Raw genomic sequence first — 20,852 nt, 5'->3', positions numbered from 1 at the left:
TATATTCGTTGGCGTGTAAATAGAGGACTACACTGAACTCCATAGGTTCTAGTGGGTTGCAGAGAATCATTCAGTGGAGGAGTGGCATGATGTGTAAAGTAGTTGGCTGGTCTTAGCTATTAAATGACATTAAGATATGCAGCAGGCTTTCCCATCAGTGTTTTTCATAGCTCATGAATGGCAGTAAATAGGATCCACATGGATAATAGTATGGGAGTGGCTGTATTATGAAGGAATATGAATAGGAAAGGAGGGCACTAATGAAACAATCTGTATATAAAGTAGACTCATTAGTTTAGAATATAGAATTAAAATCCAGGTATGAGGAACAAAATAAAAGACTGTAATCTCTGATTTCAGAGAAAAGAATGTAAGACAGCTACAAATAAAGCATCTGAGTAATTAAAAGGGTGAAAAATTGAAGAGGTAGTAAACATAAGAACAGAGAGATCTGCATCAAGAGTCTAGCTCCTTTCATCTTTGTTCTCAGGCCTAGATATCTTAGTTCTAGCAAATATTCTTCTTCTTAAAAATCATGTGCAGTATTCTTCTATTTTGATAAGAACTGATGTGACTATCATCTATTTTTTTTCCTGTAAGACTGAAGTATGAGAGTAAGTCAGAGTAGAGGTTTTTGAGTAGACTTGCTTTAGTCAATCTTCTTTGAGAACTTTTTTTTTTTTTCTAGAATAAAGAGTCAGGGAAGCATGTGAAGTTGCTGGATGGCAATGATGGTGTTGTCAGGCTGACAAACAGAGGATTTGTAAAGATACATACTGATATGTTAATGAGGTCTTTTTGCCATTGATGTGCAAGTAAAAATTGTTTAATTCTGAACCTGATTTAATATCTAGCACATCTAGCAAAGTTTTATCCATGAAGGAAACATAAAATCAGTGAATAGCACTGCTAAGAAATAAATATGAACTCTGAAAATGATGAAATTTAAATACTTCTGTAATAAAGACATGTTTGATAAAAAGTTTTATTAAAGCGTTTTGATGTTTTGTCTAACAGTAAGAAAAAGAGGGGTTTAATTTAAACTATTAACTATTATTCTTTAATCATGAAATCATTTAAAATCAAAATCCCCAAATATTCCCAACGTTCTCAATCACTCTGCTTATTGTTGTTATTATTGCTGCTAGTCATTACAAAATTTCAAAGCTAATTAAAATTGACAGTAAGACCTTGCATATCTGAGTCAATATTTTATAACATTTTAATATGCATGAGGCATTAGCATATTAACAATGTATTTGCTCTAAAGTGTGGGCCAGATTCCTGACTTTTCTATGCTAGCGCAACGCTCTTGATTAACTTGGAATCAAGCAAATCATGCCATTGTACATTTGTTTCATCTTAAACTTTTCGTCAGTTTGCTTCCAGCCTGTTTGCTGGTTTGTTTTTTTGAGACCGATCCTATTCAGTTACTCAGTAGTACCATATTTTCTGGACATCTTCTCAGTGTGATATTTAGAAATGAAAACTTACAACTTCCTAGCAACAATTTACACGTTACACTGCCTCAGAAATTCTGAAATCTTAATTAGTTTGTGGTTGTGGTGATTTATAAGAAGCAAAGATCTAGCAGCATTTCCATTGTGCTGTTGCTATTGGAAGCTTACGTAATAAAGGTAGCAGATAGATGTGGTTTCCTGTTGTCTGACTCTTTTGTCCTTACTGGTAGACGCCGAAAGGATGAAGGAAAACAACTTTTCAGAAGCCTATAGTGGGCTCTGCCTTCTGTTACAATTATGGGCCTGTGAAACTGTAAAATTGTCCTACTAGCAAATGCATCCAGAGATCACAGTTGTGGTTAGTTTTGCTGTTGCTTATTCTTGAAGTAACTTATAATGTTAAACAAACTTGATTTTTCTTTTATTTACATTGCTTTTGAGGAAAAAAAAAAAAAAAAAAAAAAAAAAAAAACTTCAAACATTTCTAGCTTGCCTTTCTTTATGGCTTGCAAGTCCACTATTAATGGTTGTTAAGCCTTAGACCATACTTTTAATTTCTGTACTCCTTAACAGTTCACCACTTACATATGTAACACAGTTAATTTACTGAAAGTGGCATAATTGCAATCTGCAGGTTGGCTTGCATTCTCAACAGAAAAAATAATTTTCAACAATGCAATACTGTATCGGAAATACAGATTGTTTTCTGCCAACATTTGTTTTAGCATGGTTTCTGGATAGATGTGTGGGTGGAAGGATGTTAGCAGTGTACTTTTTTTTTTCCTAAGGATTTATTTAGGATCTGTGAATAAAACAGCATTGTTTTCATTGTCAAATAGCTGACGTGACTGTAGCAGCTTCAAATACAACCCGCTCAAGCAGCTATACTAATAATTTATTTTGAATTATGTATTTGTTTACTCATATTGATGTGTCACATATATCTTGATTATGTGTCACTGTGAATATAAAGCTCACTGTGGTCAAAATTAGATATGCAGAAGTACAGTCTCTAAGGACATACTATTTGCAAGCAGAGCTTCTGACAAGAGACAAGTACCCATAATTGGTACTCAAATATTGAAAAGGTGCTACAGTTCCTGATTAGGATGCCCCTTCTAAATCTTTTTTCAAGCCTTACCCCATCTCTTTGTTCCCCCAAATTTAATAACTGCCCTTCTCTCCTAGTGCTTCTCCAATGCAGTCACTTGTAATGGAGTATGTAGATTACATGTAATGAGACTCATGTTACCTAGTACATCTACTATTTACTTTGTCTACTTCATTACAAAGTCTGAGAAAAAATAGAGGTGATTTTTCACTGGATTTTTTGAAACACAAGTATGGTGATTTAAGGGAGGTCACCATTCAATGTGATTTATAATAACCTGAAATTTGAGTTTCTGGGTTGTTGGATATGCTGGAGAGTTGCATAGGCTTGACATTTGCCTCCAGCTCTTAGGTGAATACAATGTAGTTTAGTATCAGTTGTTTACTTCAGCTCCTTTAAGGACAAAACTATAGCTCACCATGGCCTCTCTTCTCTGACACACTGCAGCAGCAGAGAACTTTTCCTCTCTTAACTTGCATAGTTAAATTTAAACAAAGCGATGTTTTTTGATTTCCTCTTATAGCTAGAGTTCTGGTAGAAGAAACCTTCTTCACAGCTGTAAACTACATTTGAGTGTTCTTTTGCTGTTCTAAGCTAGTTTTGCCTTCCCAAGGCTCTTTTATCTATCTCGTACATTCAAAGAAGACAATGCCATTCATACACACCAATCAAAATATGGAACTTCTACAAAAAATTACGAATATTTCCCAGTTATGCAAACGGATCTTTCAATTTACTGAGGATCAGAGGTAATTATGGAGTAACTATGTGTTAGGCTGCTGAATAACTGCACAGCTTAATGAATATGAAAAATAACAAAGAGGTTGCATTTGAATATCAAATTATAGCCTACCTCCAGTTATGCAAAATGGGAGCTAACCGTTTCCATCAATATATATTGTGTCTATATGAAAATAATATATGAATATTTTAAAAAGCGTTCTTTGATACAGAGGATACAGTTTCATAAATTTTTGAATTTAACAAAGTACCCAGTTGAGGTCCTGGTTTTAATTTAAATTGTATTTAAATTTTAAATCTTGTATTATTTAACATTTAGGAAATAGGTAATGTAATGTAATGTAAGGAAATGTAATTAAACATAAGGACTGGATTAAGCATCCAGAGTAGAAGAGAGCTGATTAACCTCAGCAGAATTGAAATCAGGCCTTGAAGTGAAAGGGAGAAACAAATACAAATGCAGTCAGTTTGAGTTATTTGGCTACTACAATAGCAAGCAGAGAACTCTGCGCTGGGTTAGGTGAGTGTCACAAATAAGAAAATGATCTTTTTGGTCTTTTTGCAGACGTTTCATTTTTCTGCAAATTCATGGTAACTGCTTCAAATTTTCTATTCTTTATGGGCTGTATTAAATAATTTTTGTCTTACATGAAAAAAAAAAAGCCCACAGAAAATGAAAGTGAAGACTTTGTCTAAACAAGGCCTGAATAATATGAATTTCTGTAAGTAACATTTTCTGTCATTGCTTTTGCATCTATCACAGAAATTTTACTCTTTGTTTTTGTGTTAGCAGCAAGCCTAAAGAGTAATATGGCCTTTTATCCCAAATCATACATCTACGTATTGATTAAAGTAGGTAGGTGGCCTATCTTAGTCAGTCTTTACAGATGGAGCTACTGAGATCTGGAAACCTTTTAAGTATATATTTAGTTTTGAAGTCATTTACTTGAAAATATGCTCTGTCCTCAGTTTCCCCTTCTCCTTGTCCTGTCCAGGATATGCAGTCAAAATACACTTCTCACATGTTAGCTGGGCGGCCATCGTTGTTGTGAGAACATGCATTTTCTGATTATTTTTCATGGCATAGAGGTAGAAAAGTGAACAAAAACGAAAGAGATAGAGGTGTTGAGCAAGTCCTTGGTGAAACTTGCAACAGTTCGTCAGTGCTGAAATAGAAGCAGAATTTAATGTAGCTTTGTTCTTAATTTATTCTTTGTTTCTTCTGGAGACCATAAGAAATAAACTGAGGGATCAATTGAAAGATGGCAAAACTTTTGAAAGCCATTGTTATTTTTCTTCCAAAGAATGACTTATGGAACAAATCTGATAAATATGTTTCACATCTTTTTCTTCCTCCCTCCCTCCTACACACTTGTACATGCAGAGATTCACCACAATCTGTCCCAGTGAGCTGAAATAAATATAAATTGAAGATTAATTTTGAAGAAGAGCTTGTTTCTTGTCTCAGCTTCATACAGAGAAGCCATTCTACTATGCATTGATGTGATCTATGCACATACGGATATTCAACAACTCTCAGTATTTTCTTGTTCTTTAAAAATTTAAGAATGTTTTGTGAGGTTTGAAATCTTCATGGAGACCCATTTGTTTGTCTGTTTTATGGTTTGAAGGTTACATTTTATCCTAATTGAGAAATAGCTTATGGTCCGTTCTTTTTAAAAGAAGTTATGCCAATTACTGTTGTTTTTTTCCTGACAATTTCAGAGTCTGTTTCAGGCAGTCAATCTCTTTTGAATCAGATCATTATGCAACACTTCAGACAAATGAGCACAGCTTTTACTGCAGTATGTGATTTCTACAGTTAAACATCAACACAAATAAAATTTCTGTTTTACAGTATCATCTCTGCTTCTCAGGATACTTGAAGTTAGACTTGCCAGTTTCATATGGCAAAAGAATTGTAGAAGCAGTATTACAGAGATAAAGGGTTGCACAAAGAAAGCAACAACTTAAAAACATAAAGGGAAGATAAGTTTGTCCTGCATTTAGACTGCCTTACTAATGTCATTGGATAAAACTTTGATAAAGGCTTGGGGAATAGAACAGTTAAAATACAACTTAATAAGTTTGAAGTATGAGAGATATAAAGCAAGTGCTGTTGTTTTTATTAAGTCAGTGATTCAGATTTTGTTTTGATTTCTCTGTTAGAACTAGGACTTCTAATTTAAAATATTATTAGAGTAGAAATTTCACTGAATCAGAGAAGCATGAAATAACCATTTCCAAGACCATATGATGATGATACTATCAATAAAATACATATTATTCTGCAAGAGTCTACTTCTATACAGGTACTTCATTTTACTTAAAATGCAAGACGGTTTATGACTTTTTAAAGAGAACCTTGATGTGATTATGGGTGCTTTAATTAAATGAGGGAAAAGTGGATCAAACTGGATTTCTTTTTGTTAAATAAATGATGAACTTACATTATTTTGACAGACAACAATTCTGTTTCTTAGTGAGCACTGCTTTTTAAGACCAGTGACTATCAAGTAGAGATATGCTTAATATTTTCAGATATTTCATCTCAATGTTCTAAACTTTCAAACCAAGCTTTTGCTTCTCAGGTGACAGTCCCAGTGATGCACTTGTTTTGCAAGACCAAAGGTAGGTGTCTAAGTTGTGCATCACCATAAATACAGCTGATGAAATCTTTACAAATTCAGTTAGTTTGTTAACAGATAATGACTATCTTTATACTCTTTGCAACTTCGGTAACCAGTCTTACAATCTACCTGAAAAATGAATGATTTAGTCTAATTCTAATTCAGATGACTTTGTGGCTCAATGGAAAAGCAAGCAAACAAACAAGATATTAAATTTAAAAAAATATTTGAAATTTAATTTTGTCATTATTTTAGAGTATAACTGACTATTCACAAATAAGGAACGTTACTGATCAGTGTGAAGACAAGCTGTATACAATGGCAAGGATCTAGCATTCTCTTCATTCACTGCTGGGAGTATGTAGGGATATACTTCACATAACGGGTTTCCAACCTTTTTGCTTGCCTGGGCCACAAATGAGTGAAGGGCAATTGTCTTCAGCTGCAGTATAGTGGATATGTATTTTTTTCTGTATATTTTTTATTAAAACATAAAGAAAAGAGAGCAGCAAAACCATAAAACTAGAGGGATATTTGACCTTGTTTTTGTGAAACTAATCAAGTTTGCTTCAGTGGAATTGGTTGAAATTCTTAGTGAGCTCTCAAAGTGTTTTACTGCTTCGAACTTTGCAGTCATTTTAAGTTTGAAAACAGGCAGGTGAAACCATTTTGTCTTGTCAGTGCTTGGTACTTACTTGCCATAATACGTATACATGGGGTGTTTTTTATTTACTGTGATCCTTATTTAATTATTAATTATTTTTCATTTAGCATGAAGTGAATAATATTGAAAACGTTACAATGACAAAATAATGTTATGTATTCAGTGTGGTGGGCAGTACAAGCAGTAGATAAGATTTCCCTCTCTTTCTCAGCAATAAACTTCATCATAGTCACCAGAACCCTAATAGGTAGTGGATATCCCCTTGTTCAGACATTTCCAAACCAGTTGGGTCTCACTTGTGTTTAGTAAATTAATTTATTTAATGAATTCTCATCAAGTTTCTAATTATAATATCTTTAAATTTAGTGTTTGTATTTCTGATGAAAGACAAACATTTTGGGGGCAGTCATAAGAGACATGAATAATTTCTTTAGAAGCTTATCTAATTAATTACATTTCTCTGTAATGTCTTTAAAATTTGAACTGCCATCATTTCTTTAATTTAGATAAAAGCAAATCTTTAGTGTTCAAATATGACACTAGTGCTTAGAATTCTGATAAGCTAGAGATTTTATAGTCTGTATTTTTATCAAGATTTTAAAAAGAGTTTTATATTTTCAGTTTCTTGATTTTCATATTAGTGTTTATTTGATGACATGTATGTTCACTTCACCTGTTAATAAAGAAAATCATATCACGTGAAACTGACATAAATATTACTATTACAGTATTTTGATAGGGATTTCTTTTTCTTCTGTGACACATCTCTTTCTAAATTAAAACTTGTGAGTCCTATGACTAGAAAGCATTTAAAATTTGATGCCTTGTAATCTTCCATATCCTACATGGATAGAATTTGTGTATTTCCATCTATCTAGAAAATGTATAGGCCTTATTTGTAGCACAAGTACATTTAGTGGTAATGTGATTTTATTTTTTGAAATAGAGAATTTTATATTATTTAAAATTAATGTTATTAGAGATATTGAAATTTACACGAATTTAGATTTGTCAGTGAAACCTCAAAATAATGTCTTGTTTTAACATACAAGGAAAAAAAGAATGCAAGACATAGGATATGCTTAGGTTACAGTACAGTTAACTTGAATCAAAATCACAAAAAAATACACACTGTGGTTTCTTCCTCTACTCACCTCTACAAATTGTAGAGCTGCTACAAGTCACATTACTAGCCTCCAGCCCACTGGCATAGCCTAACTAGTTCTATTTTTTGACACTTCTTTTTACAGTTCTATTGAGTATAAATCAATAGTTTTTGTCTTGCCCCCAGAATTAACGCTGTCTTCTCCTAAGCTATTTCTGCACTGCCAGAGACTAGAACCCAAATGGACTGCTAAGTTATCACAGCTGTGCATACATTAACAGCCTGACTTGATGCAGGAGCTTTCTTGCCTGCGGTAACAATTCAGGCAAAAGCATATAGTTAAATAAAAAGTCCAACCTACAGTTTAATTTGCAGTATGCAATTATTAGAACTCTTGATGACGCAACCAAGATATTGTGTTTGTAAAATAATATTCAGTAAGAGATGGATTTTGAAACTAGGATTGGATTACTTGTAAATGTACGCATGTCCTATAGAACATTTCTTGAGTCCTCAGATCAGCTGATCACCTGAGTTTATAAGGAATTCATGTATTTGCTTTTTGAAGAAAAATCATAAAATTTAAAATATTTATTAATAATCCCTTAGAATGATTATGCTGAACTGGAGGAAAGACAGTGGGATGTGACTGTGAAATTTATTCAAAGTGGAATGTGAACTGTTGCTTTAGCTTTTCTTTCCTTACAGCTTAATAAGATTATTCTACTCTGCAATGAAAAAAAATTCTTTACGCAAAATGGCTTTACACTACAAATTATGAGACTTTACTTCAGCAAAGAAAGAAGTTCACAGGTCATATTCTTGGATAGCTGTAGATGAATCAGAACTTATCCAAAGTACAATCTAGTTTTACCTATGTCAATCTGCAGTTTCTTTTTCACTGTGTGTTTTCACATTAATAGTATTTATAATGGAGAAATAATAGATGTGCAGTCTGAACAACTAATAGAGTAAAGCATTCTGTGCTCTGTGAAAGATAAACAAAGAAATAAATCTATGTTGTTTACAGCCTTTCCTTTTTCCATGTATAATGGACTTTATCAATAAAACAATACAAACTTCATCAAAGAAAAATCTTACCAATTTAGTCCAAGAAAGGTCTTCATGGAGATAATCTCCAACAAATACTGTTTGCAGTAGGGATGTATTTATTCTTTTCAGCCACAAGATACTGGCCATCCTTCTTTATCTCATGCTCCAACTACAAGTCACATCATTACAGATCAGTTACAGCATTACAGATAAGACAACTCAATTAAGGAAGGAAAGAAAGAATATGGTTTCTAGTTAAGAATTTATATATAAAACCCAAATAAAATATACTTACCTTTTATGCTATGATTTCTTTTCTTAGGGAACCACAGTCAAGTGTCCCGGGTGCCTGTTACTATCAAAGTTCTTGATGTAAATGACAACGCTCCTGAATTTGCATCAGAGCATGAAGCCTTTTTATGTGAGAATGGGAAGCCTGGACAAGTAAATATCTCCATGTTTTTTATGCTGTATAATTTAGAGTGTTAGAATGGGGTGCAGTTTCTCCCTGTCGTTTTATCTTTAATCCAAAAATATGTGCCTATTTGTTCATGGTAACTGTTAACATTCCTTTAAGATATATCTATAATCATTCCCTGGTATGTCTCCTTATATATGAACATATATGTTTTTGAAATATAGATTTTTAAGGTGAGGTTGGTATCTTGAAACAATATCCAGAAAAAATGCTGAGTGTCTGTAAGCTTCCCATGTTTCCAGTATTCTTGATGGAGCTCATTCCTTCGTAAGTTCATGTACTTTAATAGCTAAAAGTGTAATCCAGCCTGAATCTCAGGGAATGAACTGGATTGCTGCTTGTCCCATATATAATTTAGGAGTAACGCTTAAAACAATCAAACCATTTTCCCTTGCCTATGTCTCTGTCTATCTAATTCTTACTCACTTTTCCAAGATAATTGGGAAGAAAAAAGAAATCAAGCAAGCCAAACAGAGTTTGATGGAAAGTCAAGTGATTTGTAACTGAGTTTAAAGTATCTAAAGAGGGACAGAGTGTTGGAGAACTTGAGTTTGAGATTTTCCTTATATCTCAGAGGAGAAAAAGAAAACTGATTTAGCAGGTTATTTCCTTCATAATTTGATGAAATTAGAGTGCTAGCAGAGAAATGTATACAACACCCTACAAGGTGAAATATGCCTAGCTAGACTTCAAAAGTGAAGTTTAACCTGTGTAGCCTTTTTCAAAGGAAATCAAGCAGATTTCTTAAAAGGCATTTATTTTGTAGACAAGTGCACAGAGTTAGGGAAGAATGTATCATATCCAAATAAACTGCAAGATAAAAATTCAAGAAAATATTCAAACTTAGAAAGTAAAGCAGCATAATAAAGATTTAACTTTTGTCCATCTTGAGGAAAACAGCATGTTACAGCAATTTGCTGTTTTGAAACTTTCTAATTTATTTCTGGCTTGTGACATTTTATTTAAATAAACAGCAGCTGACAGCATGACACTAGACTTGTTAATCCAACTATTCCTGTGTCTCATGTGGGTGTTAGGCATTGAATTCACTATTTTCCAAAGTAGGTTACCTGACAATAGAATTAGAAATGATTTTCTTTTACTAGTACTAAATGACAACTCCATTGTAGTACATGACAATCTACCTCTACCAAGGCTGGATTGTTACTGTTGATTTAACTTTCTAGCACCTCTATTTGTTTAATAAAAAGATGTCAAACGTGTGTCACTTAAGAAATAAGAATGCTTTCTACCCACTGAAAAGATTGGAATGTGCCCTTATGGGCAGACATTTCTCAGGAAACAGTTATGTTACTGTTGGTACTGAAGCTCCTCTAGCTCAGAGTGGGTTTCTGTTTAGCTCAGGTGGATTTCAGAGGCTGAATAGTTATGTTTTGTATGCTATCCTAAATTGCTATGAGTATACTTCTTTAATTTTTTTAATCCAGAACTTGGTAAGCTTCCTTCAACTCAGAAATTCAGCTGCATAGTGTATTCTGAATATATTTATCAGCCTTCAGATGGCTTAAAAAACTTGAAAAACCTTCCCAACATTTTCACTTTGTAATAAAACCAAATTTTTATTTGAAAAATAAAAGATGATTGGGAGTAAGCTCATAAAAGAGGCTTTTGTTTAAGCACTTATGGACAACTTGTGTTAAGAAATATGTTCGACTTACCATCTACCTCATGCTCTCATTCTGATGGCAGATGTCTGTTGAGCGTGAATTCTTTTGTGAACCTTATAGGTGGTTTTTCAGTATTTGGCTGACAGCATGGATGAGGTGACACCAATTCTGCAATTCAATGTTTTAAACAAACAAAATTACGAGAACATTAAGCATGCACCAGTCCCAAGTAATCAAGGTTAGATTCTGAATTTGTCATTTAAAATTTATTTGCTCCTGTAAAGGGTTTAGTATCTGCACCACTGGATTAGTTTTTCACCTGCTTAGTATTTTATATTCAAATTTTCTCTATATTCATATAGGAATAAATCCTATTAATCAGTCAAGCTGTAGAATTCCAAAAACGAAGTATGTCTCGGCTACAAAATGTGAGTAGAAATACCTTTTCACACAGGAGCAAAAGCCTAATTTGGATAGTTCTCCAAAGTTTAAACTGAAATATTACAGGTACAGGAAAGGCACAATCAAGTTTTGATATTTCAATATATTTAGATTTATAAAATTAAATATAACTTTAAATCGTATTTGAATCAACATAAAGGAATTATATCCAAACCTTTTATGGAACCCTATTTGCAGCCCCTACGTGTGTCGACTGAACCATCCAGTTCAGTTTCTTAAGTGTTCTGGTTTGGGTTCTGATATAATTGCAAGTGGCAAGTGCAGCTGCTGATGATGTGACAGAATGTTTTAAAAACTGTTGACATATAATGTTACCAGATGTGTGTGCTTTGTTTTATCCTACCTGTAACGGTAGTATTGCCAGTAGGAGATGACGAGGGGTGAAGTGGAAGTGGGGGGGAGGAGATGTGTTCTTCTGTTCTCATGTGCTCCTTGCACATTTTTGCACACAAAGGAAAGTTGTCATAAGTGTTTTCTGTCGGTCTCAGGAAAAAAGACTTGAACATAATGTTACAATACTTCCAATTTAGCAATAAAGCAGCTCATAATTCTCCCTTTATTACGTTTTTCACACAAGTCACTAACTCAAGCCAGAACATTCATGGTTTTGCTGGTTCCTCCTGCACAGTAAAGTGCCGTTTCCTCAAAACTAAGGTACAAGAATTTCAACCACTTCAATTGCATAGGCAGTGATGTACCAGAGTGCAAACCTGTGTGTAAACTAGAGCAGTATAAAACAGAATACAATTCTCTCTCAGCCTCTGTCACTTTTTAATTAGTTCTTCTAATCTATTTTATTAGATTGGCTTTTTCTAATGTTAGAAATTGTCAGATAGATCGTTGTAGATCCTTGTAGAGGGTTGGCTCTACATGCAAAGTAAAGTATAAATGCTATCATAAGTCTACTGCTCATAGTATTATGGACCTGCAAAGTAATTAAAAATAATCATGTACAATACTGTCACTTCAGAAGTATTTTCAGAGTTGGAAGAACAATGTACTAATTATTAGGAAATATTCAATCTGCTGAGCTGCATCACAAGGAAGGACTTTTAAACAGTACCACATATAACAGTCACACGTAGGTAATATTTATAATGCATTGATAACACTGGTGATAACTTTGTTTTTCTATTTATCCTTCTGCATCATTCATTCTCATTATACAGGTAATCTTTTTATAGGTATTATTTCACAGTGGCTTTGTAGAAATGCAACACAAATTTGCAGACTATAATGATGAGTTGTCCTAGGGGATCATTTAACTATTATTTTCAATCCTAAGTTGCTTGTTGAGCAAAATATGCTCATTTACTGTTTTCCCAGTAAGTATATGTACAGAATCAAATATATACATGAATTTTTAATACAACATCAAAGTTGAAATTTTATATGGGATAATTTCAGAAATGTCAAGATTGAACAGCTAAAGAGATATAAACTTCCAGTCCAGTTCTTAGAGATAAGCAATGCAAAAATCTGTTCTCATTTGGTTACTATTGATCGTTTTTATTATAGTAACACGCATTTGTTCTGTATGCTATTACATGTAAAAAAAAAAAGCAATCTACCATGTTATGAACAACAAGTCAAGAGTTGGAGTGTTACTTAAATAATATTTCATTAAATGATTACACAGCAGTGACCAATAAATCATGCTCATCAGCATACTAGAATGTAGTCATGAGTACCACTGGACTTTACTCACGTCTTTTTTTTTTTTTTTTTTTTTTAAACCCTCGTGTTAATGCAAGCACACACAAAAATAAGGTTGCTATGGGAACACTAACTCTTAATTCCTTTATGTGTGCATGTAACCCAACAACTGTAGTATTTCACTAAGCTTGTCTTTTGCACATGATGTTATGTACATTTTTAGAGAACAAATGATTTGGTAAACAGTGAGAGGAATTGTTGGAAAAATTGAGGGATATCTCTTTTTCCTGTAACAATATACACATATACATATATATATATATATATATATATATATATATATATTCAGATTCTATTTCTTGAAAATTTCCAGTCTAGAATAATGCAAGAAAGAATTAACACTGATGTAAACAGTGAAGATTAAATTGCAAAACCATTGGAAAAACTGTGCCTATTAAGTGCACTTCACTGTGCCATTTTCCTTTTTCCTTTATGCTGCCACATTCTAGCAGTGTTTGAGAACTTGAATGATTCTAAAACATACATGTCTAAAAACTACCTGTTTGAAATTTCATTCCAGATTGTACTTACCTAAGATGCAGAATTTGTGGTACCTAGTCTCAACCTGGAGACAGACACACATAGCTATTTCAGTACCATATGTGTCTGCAAGGAGCAAGCTGAGAATGTTCCACACCTGTAAATGGAGTGTCTGCATATAGTTTTTCAGCCAGTTACATTTTATCACACTCTAGGTGAAATCCTAGCTCTCTAGTACTCATTATGCAGTTATTAAATTGGAGACCTGCTTCTTTAACCAAAAGCTTGATTTTTTTTTTTCCCCAGTATCTTCTAATACATGCATTTGAAATCATGACAATCAAAGGTTTAAACTTGGCAGATAGATTTAACTCTCCCCCCCACCCCCCCAAAAAAAGGGTATTTAAACCATCGACATTTTTTTCCAATACTTTTTTGATCATAAGTCTGCCCTGTCCAGAATGTAATATTTGGCAACGAAGGAATTCACTGCTTGGATTTTTTCCTAGAACATCCTACACATTATGAATCCTTATATCAGAACCTGCTCAAATATTTTTACATACATAATATTAAATATTTATGTTTTGATGCTGGTCCTTGTGTTTGTCTAGTAAGATTTTGTGCTTTCTTTGAGACTTGAAGAACATAGAAGACAAAGTGTGATACTGAGTGCTATCTTATATGTAACATACATGTTGAATAGTCATAATTCTAGCATGTTTTATTGAAGCTTTGAAGATCTGAAGTATGTTAATTTGTTTACATTTTTTGTTCTAATCTTTAAAAATGAAATTTGTACTGTTTTGTAATTTGAAATTAATTGTCCAAGAAATTATTGGTAAACGGCTTCAGTCATTACAGAAATAAATACACAAGAAAGAAATGTTGTTAAACTCAACAAACATGTCAAAATTCAATAATTCTCATTAAATGTCTAATAAACCCCTTCTAGCATGAACTAACCACCACTGAAATTCATGTCTGAACGCTGGATATAGATTCATAGTTTTCTTTGTTTCTACTCCAATAGAAAATCACATGGAATGAGAAGCAACTGCATTATTGTATTAAAATATATATATCAAAACACTTTAGTGATTATTTTAAAATGTTTTTTCATCCCTTCTTTTTCCATACAGCCTTGTATGATTTGAAGATGATCAACTGCAGTATCATTCTGAGTAGTGCTGGAGGTGAACAATGTCAGTGATGCTGTAGATAGTTGAGGTACATGCACTGCAGATGCTGTGGTTGATCATATAAATCGTACAAGGTACTTCATACAGAGTTATTCAAAGGTATTCAGCCTATCCAAACTTGTTCCTATTCTAACTTTAGTATCCTGCATTATTCTGGGAATCACATGCTGACAATAATATTAAAAAAAAAATAAAAATCCACCTGCATTCCTAGTATAGCAATAGTTGAGGTTTCATTAAAATTAAGGAAAAAAAATCCTATTTTCTTCTAAATTCCAAATACAGTGTTTCTGAAACACTCTGTCTCTTCTTTATTAATGAATAATAATTTATTACTTGCCTAAACTTCAGCAGTCTTAGCTGCCCCCTTTTATGTACCCATCTCTCCTTATTCTCAACCTCCTTTTTCCAAAAACAATGTAATGGGCTAGATCTACTCTCCATTTTCCAAATGTTTAATCCAACACCTTTAACAACCTAGCAGGCTTATACATTTGCAGTTTTAGCCTGTCGTGTAAAGAAGCAAGGATATGTCCTACAGAATGAAGTGTTCTTTGCAATACTGTATGTTTATTGAGTGTGAATTTATGAAACTATTTTCTGTTATAGGTAATTCAGATTATCAGTGCTGTTGACAAAGATGATCCTAAAAATGGGCATTATTTCTTGTATAGTCTTCTTCCTGAAATGGTCAACAATCCAAATTTTACTATCAAGAAAAATGAAGGTAAATATAAAATATATGTTTTATATACCTGAATAACTGTTTTGAATTATTTGACTGACTTCAAGTTTATTTACCAGTTTGTTCCTTGGGCAGTATCAGTGTAGGTATTATATTGAGTGGTACCTTAATTGCATCTTTTACACCATTCCTGGTATCTTTAGTGTGGATAAAAAGAAAGTATAATGTATGCAAAATTAAGATCCAGCAAACAGCTCATTGTTTTAAATAAGATTTTAAAGAATCAACTGTATTTCTAGTAAGTTGAAATTCCAGAGATAAACTCTAAAATGAAATTCTGAAACTGTTGATAAATATCATCAAATGGTCTTACAGGGATGTAGATGGGAGAATAACTAGAAATATCTATTAAATCCCACAGAAGAAACACATTTTAAGCCTGTTCATTGTCTGCATAAGGGTTCCAGAGTATTTCAGTTGAGCATTTTTACTAGAAAGAGGAATTTGCTTAGTCATCAAAGCCCCGAAAGGCACTTTGTATCATTGTGCTTTAGAGCTCTTCTGAAAGGGCATGATATCATTTTGTAGTACTACAGAAGTGGAATTTCATGCACAATTGAAAAAATACCCATTTAATATTGTTAAACAGCAGCATTAGACTGATCCTTTTTTTTTGACACACATACTTAAAGGTCATATGAGAAAGAGCTGGGAATGATCACAAGAATGTTACAAACAGTGCTTTATGTATTTGTACTTAAGTGAATATTCAAAAAAGTTCTTCCATTTTGGATTTTTGTTTTGTTTTAAAATAAATGTTACCCAGTTGGGAATTTTAGTTAAGTTCACTCTATTATTTCTCTTATTTGCAAGGACAGTGGAGGAAATCCTTGTTATAATATGTATTTATGCAGCATATGTGCACAGGTGTAAGAGTAATGTATTCAATGTCAAATAAAAAGAAACTGTTGCTTTCATTTTTATTATTCTAGCCGTTCCAACGAAGAAGAATGATGGCATCCTTTTTAAATGCTACTGTAAAAACCTAAATTCTTAAAAATGTTTAAATATATACAGATTTTTTTTTTCCTTTCATTAGATGTTTTCTCTTGCAGCATTCACTAAGTATATCTCTACTTATACCTGTACTTCACGTGGGAAATGTCTCAATGTTTTCTGCATTTACTGAAGAAGATTAAAAATTCTCTTCAAAATCCATTTCATAATCATCAGTAGTGTAACATAAATTGAATTAAGCATCGTGAATGTTAGGTGGCTTGCTTTGCATAAAATCCACAAAGGTCTTAGCATTTCTCATCATGTTTAAATACTTAGCTCCCATAACTAATTAGCTTTGTCCTTCCAATCTGCTACGTATTTAAGACTGACTCTTACTTCTCGTCACAGTGCACCTGACCTGAGTAGGAGTGAGGAACCTTTCTGTACAACATTCTAAAAAAATAAGTCCAGTTTTATTGCCACATCACTACTCAGTTTTGCACTGATACATTTTAATGCATTTTAATTGGTTAAATATGTAAATAATTTTATAACTACCACCTGAAATCTCTCAAAAGTAAAAGTCCACTTCAAGAGACTTTTCTGATTTAATCTTTCATTATCCATTAATAAAATTTCCTCTACTCATACCACTCTTTTCTATCAAGATCACTCAGCAAGTGATTCAGTCCATGGCTGATGCTAGAACATGATCTCCCACAAGAATCAGGTATTCCTGTTAAATCCAAATCAGAGTGTAATTTGGTTGAAGTGAGGTTTCTTGTCATTTAAATATAATAAATCTCTAATAAATTATTTAGTTATGCCACTTAAAGACTGAACTTGATCATATCTTTGTATTGCATATATCTGCCAGATAAGCATGAGCAATTATTTGTATTGAAAAAGTCCATTGTGCCTTTAAAAAAAAAAAAAAGAAAACTGAAGTGACAAGTCAAAATTCTCCTTATTCATACTAACGCATGTATGGGCTGTCCAAAAGCCAGTTTGCTTTGTAAGGAAATGCCTATAACAAAACCTGTTCTGATTTCTGAAGAATTTTCTTTCTGAGGATTAGATCAGTGCACAAGCTGCTTAGGTTTGGAACTGAAAAACATTTCCTCATGCTGGTGGGCAAATTTCTTCACATCTTCCTCTGACATCACAGCTTTGCCTTCCTCCCCTTTTCTTGGCCTCCTGGTGGATTTCTTCAAGGCAGTAGAGAGTACCATGATGGCTGCTGAAGAAATGCTATCTTCTTCTGGATCTTACAGATTAATTCCATTATGTCAGGAAATCTAATACAGAAATATCATTTTTTATTTGCCAGCATTAATGATTTTTTTAAATTTATTTAAATTGTTTTTCAAGTTTTGCCTTCCTACAAAATTCTCTCCAGAGCAGAGGTAAACAAAAACACCCCTGAAGAGCTTTTCTGAAATGGTATTACCCTTTTGGATTCTTACTTTGTGTTTCTGTTGTTATTGTTGTTGTTTTGTGGCATTTGGCAATTACTTCTGTACTTCATGAAATAATGACATTATTTATCTGATGGCATTAGTATGCAAACTATGCAATCTGGCTTCTTCTGTGGGAAGAAGTCTAATGCTCTGTTTCCATCCTTCATACAGAAGAATATTTAAGAGAAATATATTTTGGAATTTTATTCTGCTATTTGGGCCATAACCACAACAATTAATTCATTTAGTTTGTTGCCTATGGGATAATTCTGTTGTTAAATCTTTCCAGATTGCCCCAAGGCAAATTCACAAGATACTTCAGTAATTAACTGTGCTGCCCAATTATGCTACAAATATTCTGGTAACTACTTTGTCATTAACAAATATGTTTACTGGCATGACAAAATGGTGTATCTTCATCAGAAACAAAAATTTTAAAAAATTAAAAAAAAAAAAAAAACCCAAATATTTATCTAAAATTAAGTTATTTTATAGAAATTACCCCATGATTGTAGTAGAATCTGTTCCTTTAATTGATATACTGGCATACTTTCTTTGTTTCCACTGTTAAACTTGCATATTTACAATCTCTTCTGTGTAGACAGGATGTCCTAAAAGAACCGTAGAGGCTGTAGTGCCTTTCCGAAGTAAGTAATGTAAAAATGTAAGTTTAACTGTCATCGTACATCTCATCAAATGTCTGTACGTCATCTCTCAGCTGTGTTTATTTCTCATAGCTCCTGATCTGTTCTTCCTGTTCTTTTTCCAGCTCAAATGTCTATTACAGAGTAGTTTTTCTTAGGTTTTGTGCCATGTCTAAATAGGCAGCTACTAATATGGAATCAATTGATCCTACGTACTGTCTCAAACTGGTTTGCAAGGAACGATGCTCGTTTATCTTGCCAGATGCATAAAATTCAGGCCCATCAGGAGATAAATAATGAAATTGTGGTAAAAATGTAAGAAGTTAATACAACAGAAGTCATGTAATACTATCTGTGTTAATGCAGGTGACTAAACCTGTGAGTCTATGCCATATCAATGCCTTGACTGCGTGCTCAGACAGTGATCATTTACTTTTCACTTTTCTTTGCGCTGGGCCAGTATGTAGAAGCAGAAGTGTGAAAAATGAGAGTAAGTGCTTTGTGTAGTGCTTCTGACAAAATTCAAACCAGCAAGAACCTAAAACTTCACATTGAAATATCTGATGTTTAGACAGAATTGATATACTCTAGCAATGTGTCGTTGAATCCATAGCTGAATGTAATTAACCCTTCTGAAAAGCTGTAGGAGCACAATGAATAACAAAAAAACTGATGGGAATTCAGATGACTGTTAAGTATTTTGTACGGTCATGGCATCAGAAAATTGAAATGAGGCCTCTAGAAATGGAATTAGCATTTGTTGGCATTGCTTTTTTTTAAGGTGAGTAATCTTCACAAAGTGTAACCTAAAACCTAATGCCAGTAGATGGATTGTCTCCTGCATTCCAAACAATATGCTTACAGCAGTACCTGTTGTCAGCATTCACTTCCTACTATTCTTATGGTTTCTTTAGTTTGTTCAAGTGAGAACAGAATTTTGTGCTAAAAGCTTCTCCACAGATGTAAACATTTTGATATGCTGCCAATGCAATTTTTCTTTCAAAAGCTAGCAAATACATCTTTGCCGTAAAGTGACTTCAAGTTTTTCCCAAAAGGTGTTTCCATTGCATTTCCATTTTTCTCATGCCAAATTCTGTTTCCTGGAATGGAATAAACTCTGAATCAAATGTTCTACGGTGCCTTTGATGCGCAGCTCTTCTGACAGAAGTAATGGTGCATCACTACTGTATAAATGTGGTATTATGTACCTAAAACTAGGACTCATATGGGCAGCAGTAACCACAGGGTTTTTGGGAACATGGGCAGACCTTACCCTTATGAACCACCTTAATGGCATGCATTTGTATTCCTGCAAAACTTCAGTAGCTTTGTAAGTAATCAGCCTGTCCTCTAACTAGAATACTCAATGTGTGTCTGGAGATTTGAGCTCTGAATTTCGGCCAATTTGATTTTTGGGAGTAAAAATGAAAATGGTTGTTAGTTTGCCTTTTAAGTATTATTATTATTTTTTATTGAAGTATTATATATACTTCAGTGATTAATTGTTTTGTTGATTCTCTGTATCGAACTTTATTCTCAACCATGCATAGTCTATAATACTTAGGATATCTATAAAAGCTCCAAGAATATTCATGTTTAAATGTCCATTTCTTTTGTGCTTACCATCCAGCAAGTCTAATCTGTCATTTGATCTGTGGTGTCTTGAAAGTAGTAGGCAAAATGTCACTCACTTAAAAGGAAATAACGTAGTAGCATAATAACTTCAGTCACTAACAGGCTTGCATGCATTTCTATAATATTGCACATCTTATTCAAAATTTGCTATTTCTCGTCACCTCTTTGCTACTGATAAAAAAATGTTTCTAAACTGTTCAGAAATAGCCAGAAACATGATATATGCAACCATTCTTTTTGATATTCTAAATAATAATTAAAAAAAAAAAACAGATTAGTTTTTGACACTCTTCTATATCACTGTGTTTTTAATATAATGAAACCAAGAATTTTTCCACATCTTTTCCTGAAAATATTTTTAGCAACGTCTGTCAAATGCATATTTGGAGGGCAAATCTTTTGTTCCCACGAGAGTAACTCATGCTAAATGAGTTTCTTTCCCTGCCTTTCGCATTTCTTCATAAGTCTCTCTGCCATTGTCTCAGCTAGAGCTAAAGTGCCTTCTGTGGTTTTGATTGACTTTTCTTTCCAAATATGTACCTCAGAGCTAAGAGGTGGCACCACTACTTCGTTGTCCTCCTTCCACTTTGCCCAATTTCAAAGTTAACCCACTGACCTCTGGTACAAATTGCCTTAGCAAAGACATCATTAAACCCATCATTTCTTGATGGATGTACAGTGAGCATCTGGAATAACAAC

The 20,852-nt window shown here is 33.3% G+C and overlaps 1 protein-coding gene across 3 annotated transcripts in view; it reads left to right on the top strand.

Moving 5' to 3' along the window:
- Positions 1 to 20,852, top strand: part of CDH8 (cadherin 8) — a 123,763-nt gene that overhangs the window by 83,201 nt on the left and 19,710 nt on the right. For 2 of the 3 annotated variants that reach the window (XM_042877037.1, XM_042877038.1), the window contains 2 exons: positions 9,087 to 9,208; positions 15,340 to 15,457. In XM_042877037.1, coding sequence (XP_042732971.1) covers positions 9,087 to 9,208; positions 15,340 to 15,457 — 240 coding nt within the window. Of the gene's footprint in view, positions 1 to 9,086; positions 9,209 to 15,339; positions 15,458 to 18,476; positions 18,522 to 20,852 lie in introns of those variants that run through there. The other variant, XM_042877039.1, reaches the window with a different exon arrangement.

This window comes from Lagopus leucura, unplaced genomic scaffold (assembly GCF_019238085.1).
Source record: "Lagopus leucura isolate 7727_CA_CO unplaced genomic scaffold, USGS_WTPT01 Super-Scaffold_100017, whole genome shotgun sequence".
In the NCBI taxonomy this organism is placed as follows: Eukaryota; Metazoa; Chordata; class Aves; order Galliformes; family Phasianidae; genus Lagopus; species Lagopus leucura.
Note: the sequence above shows the minus strand (reverse complement) of the source record. Positions and strands in the feature narration are given on the sequence as shown.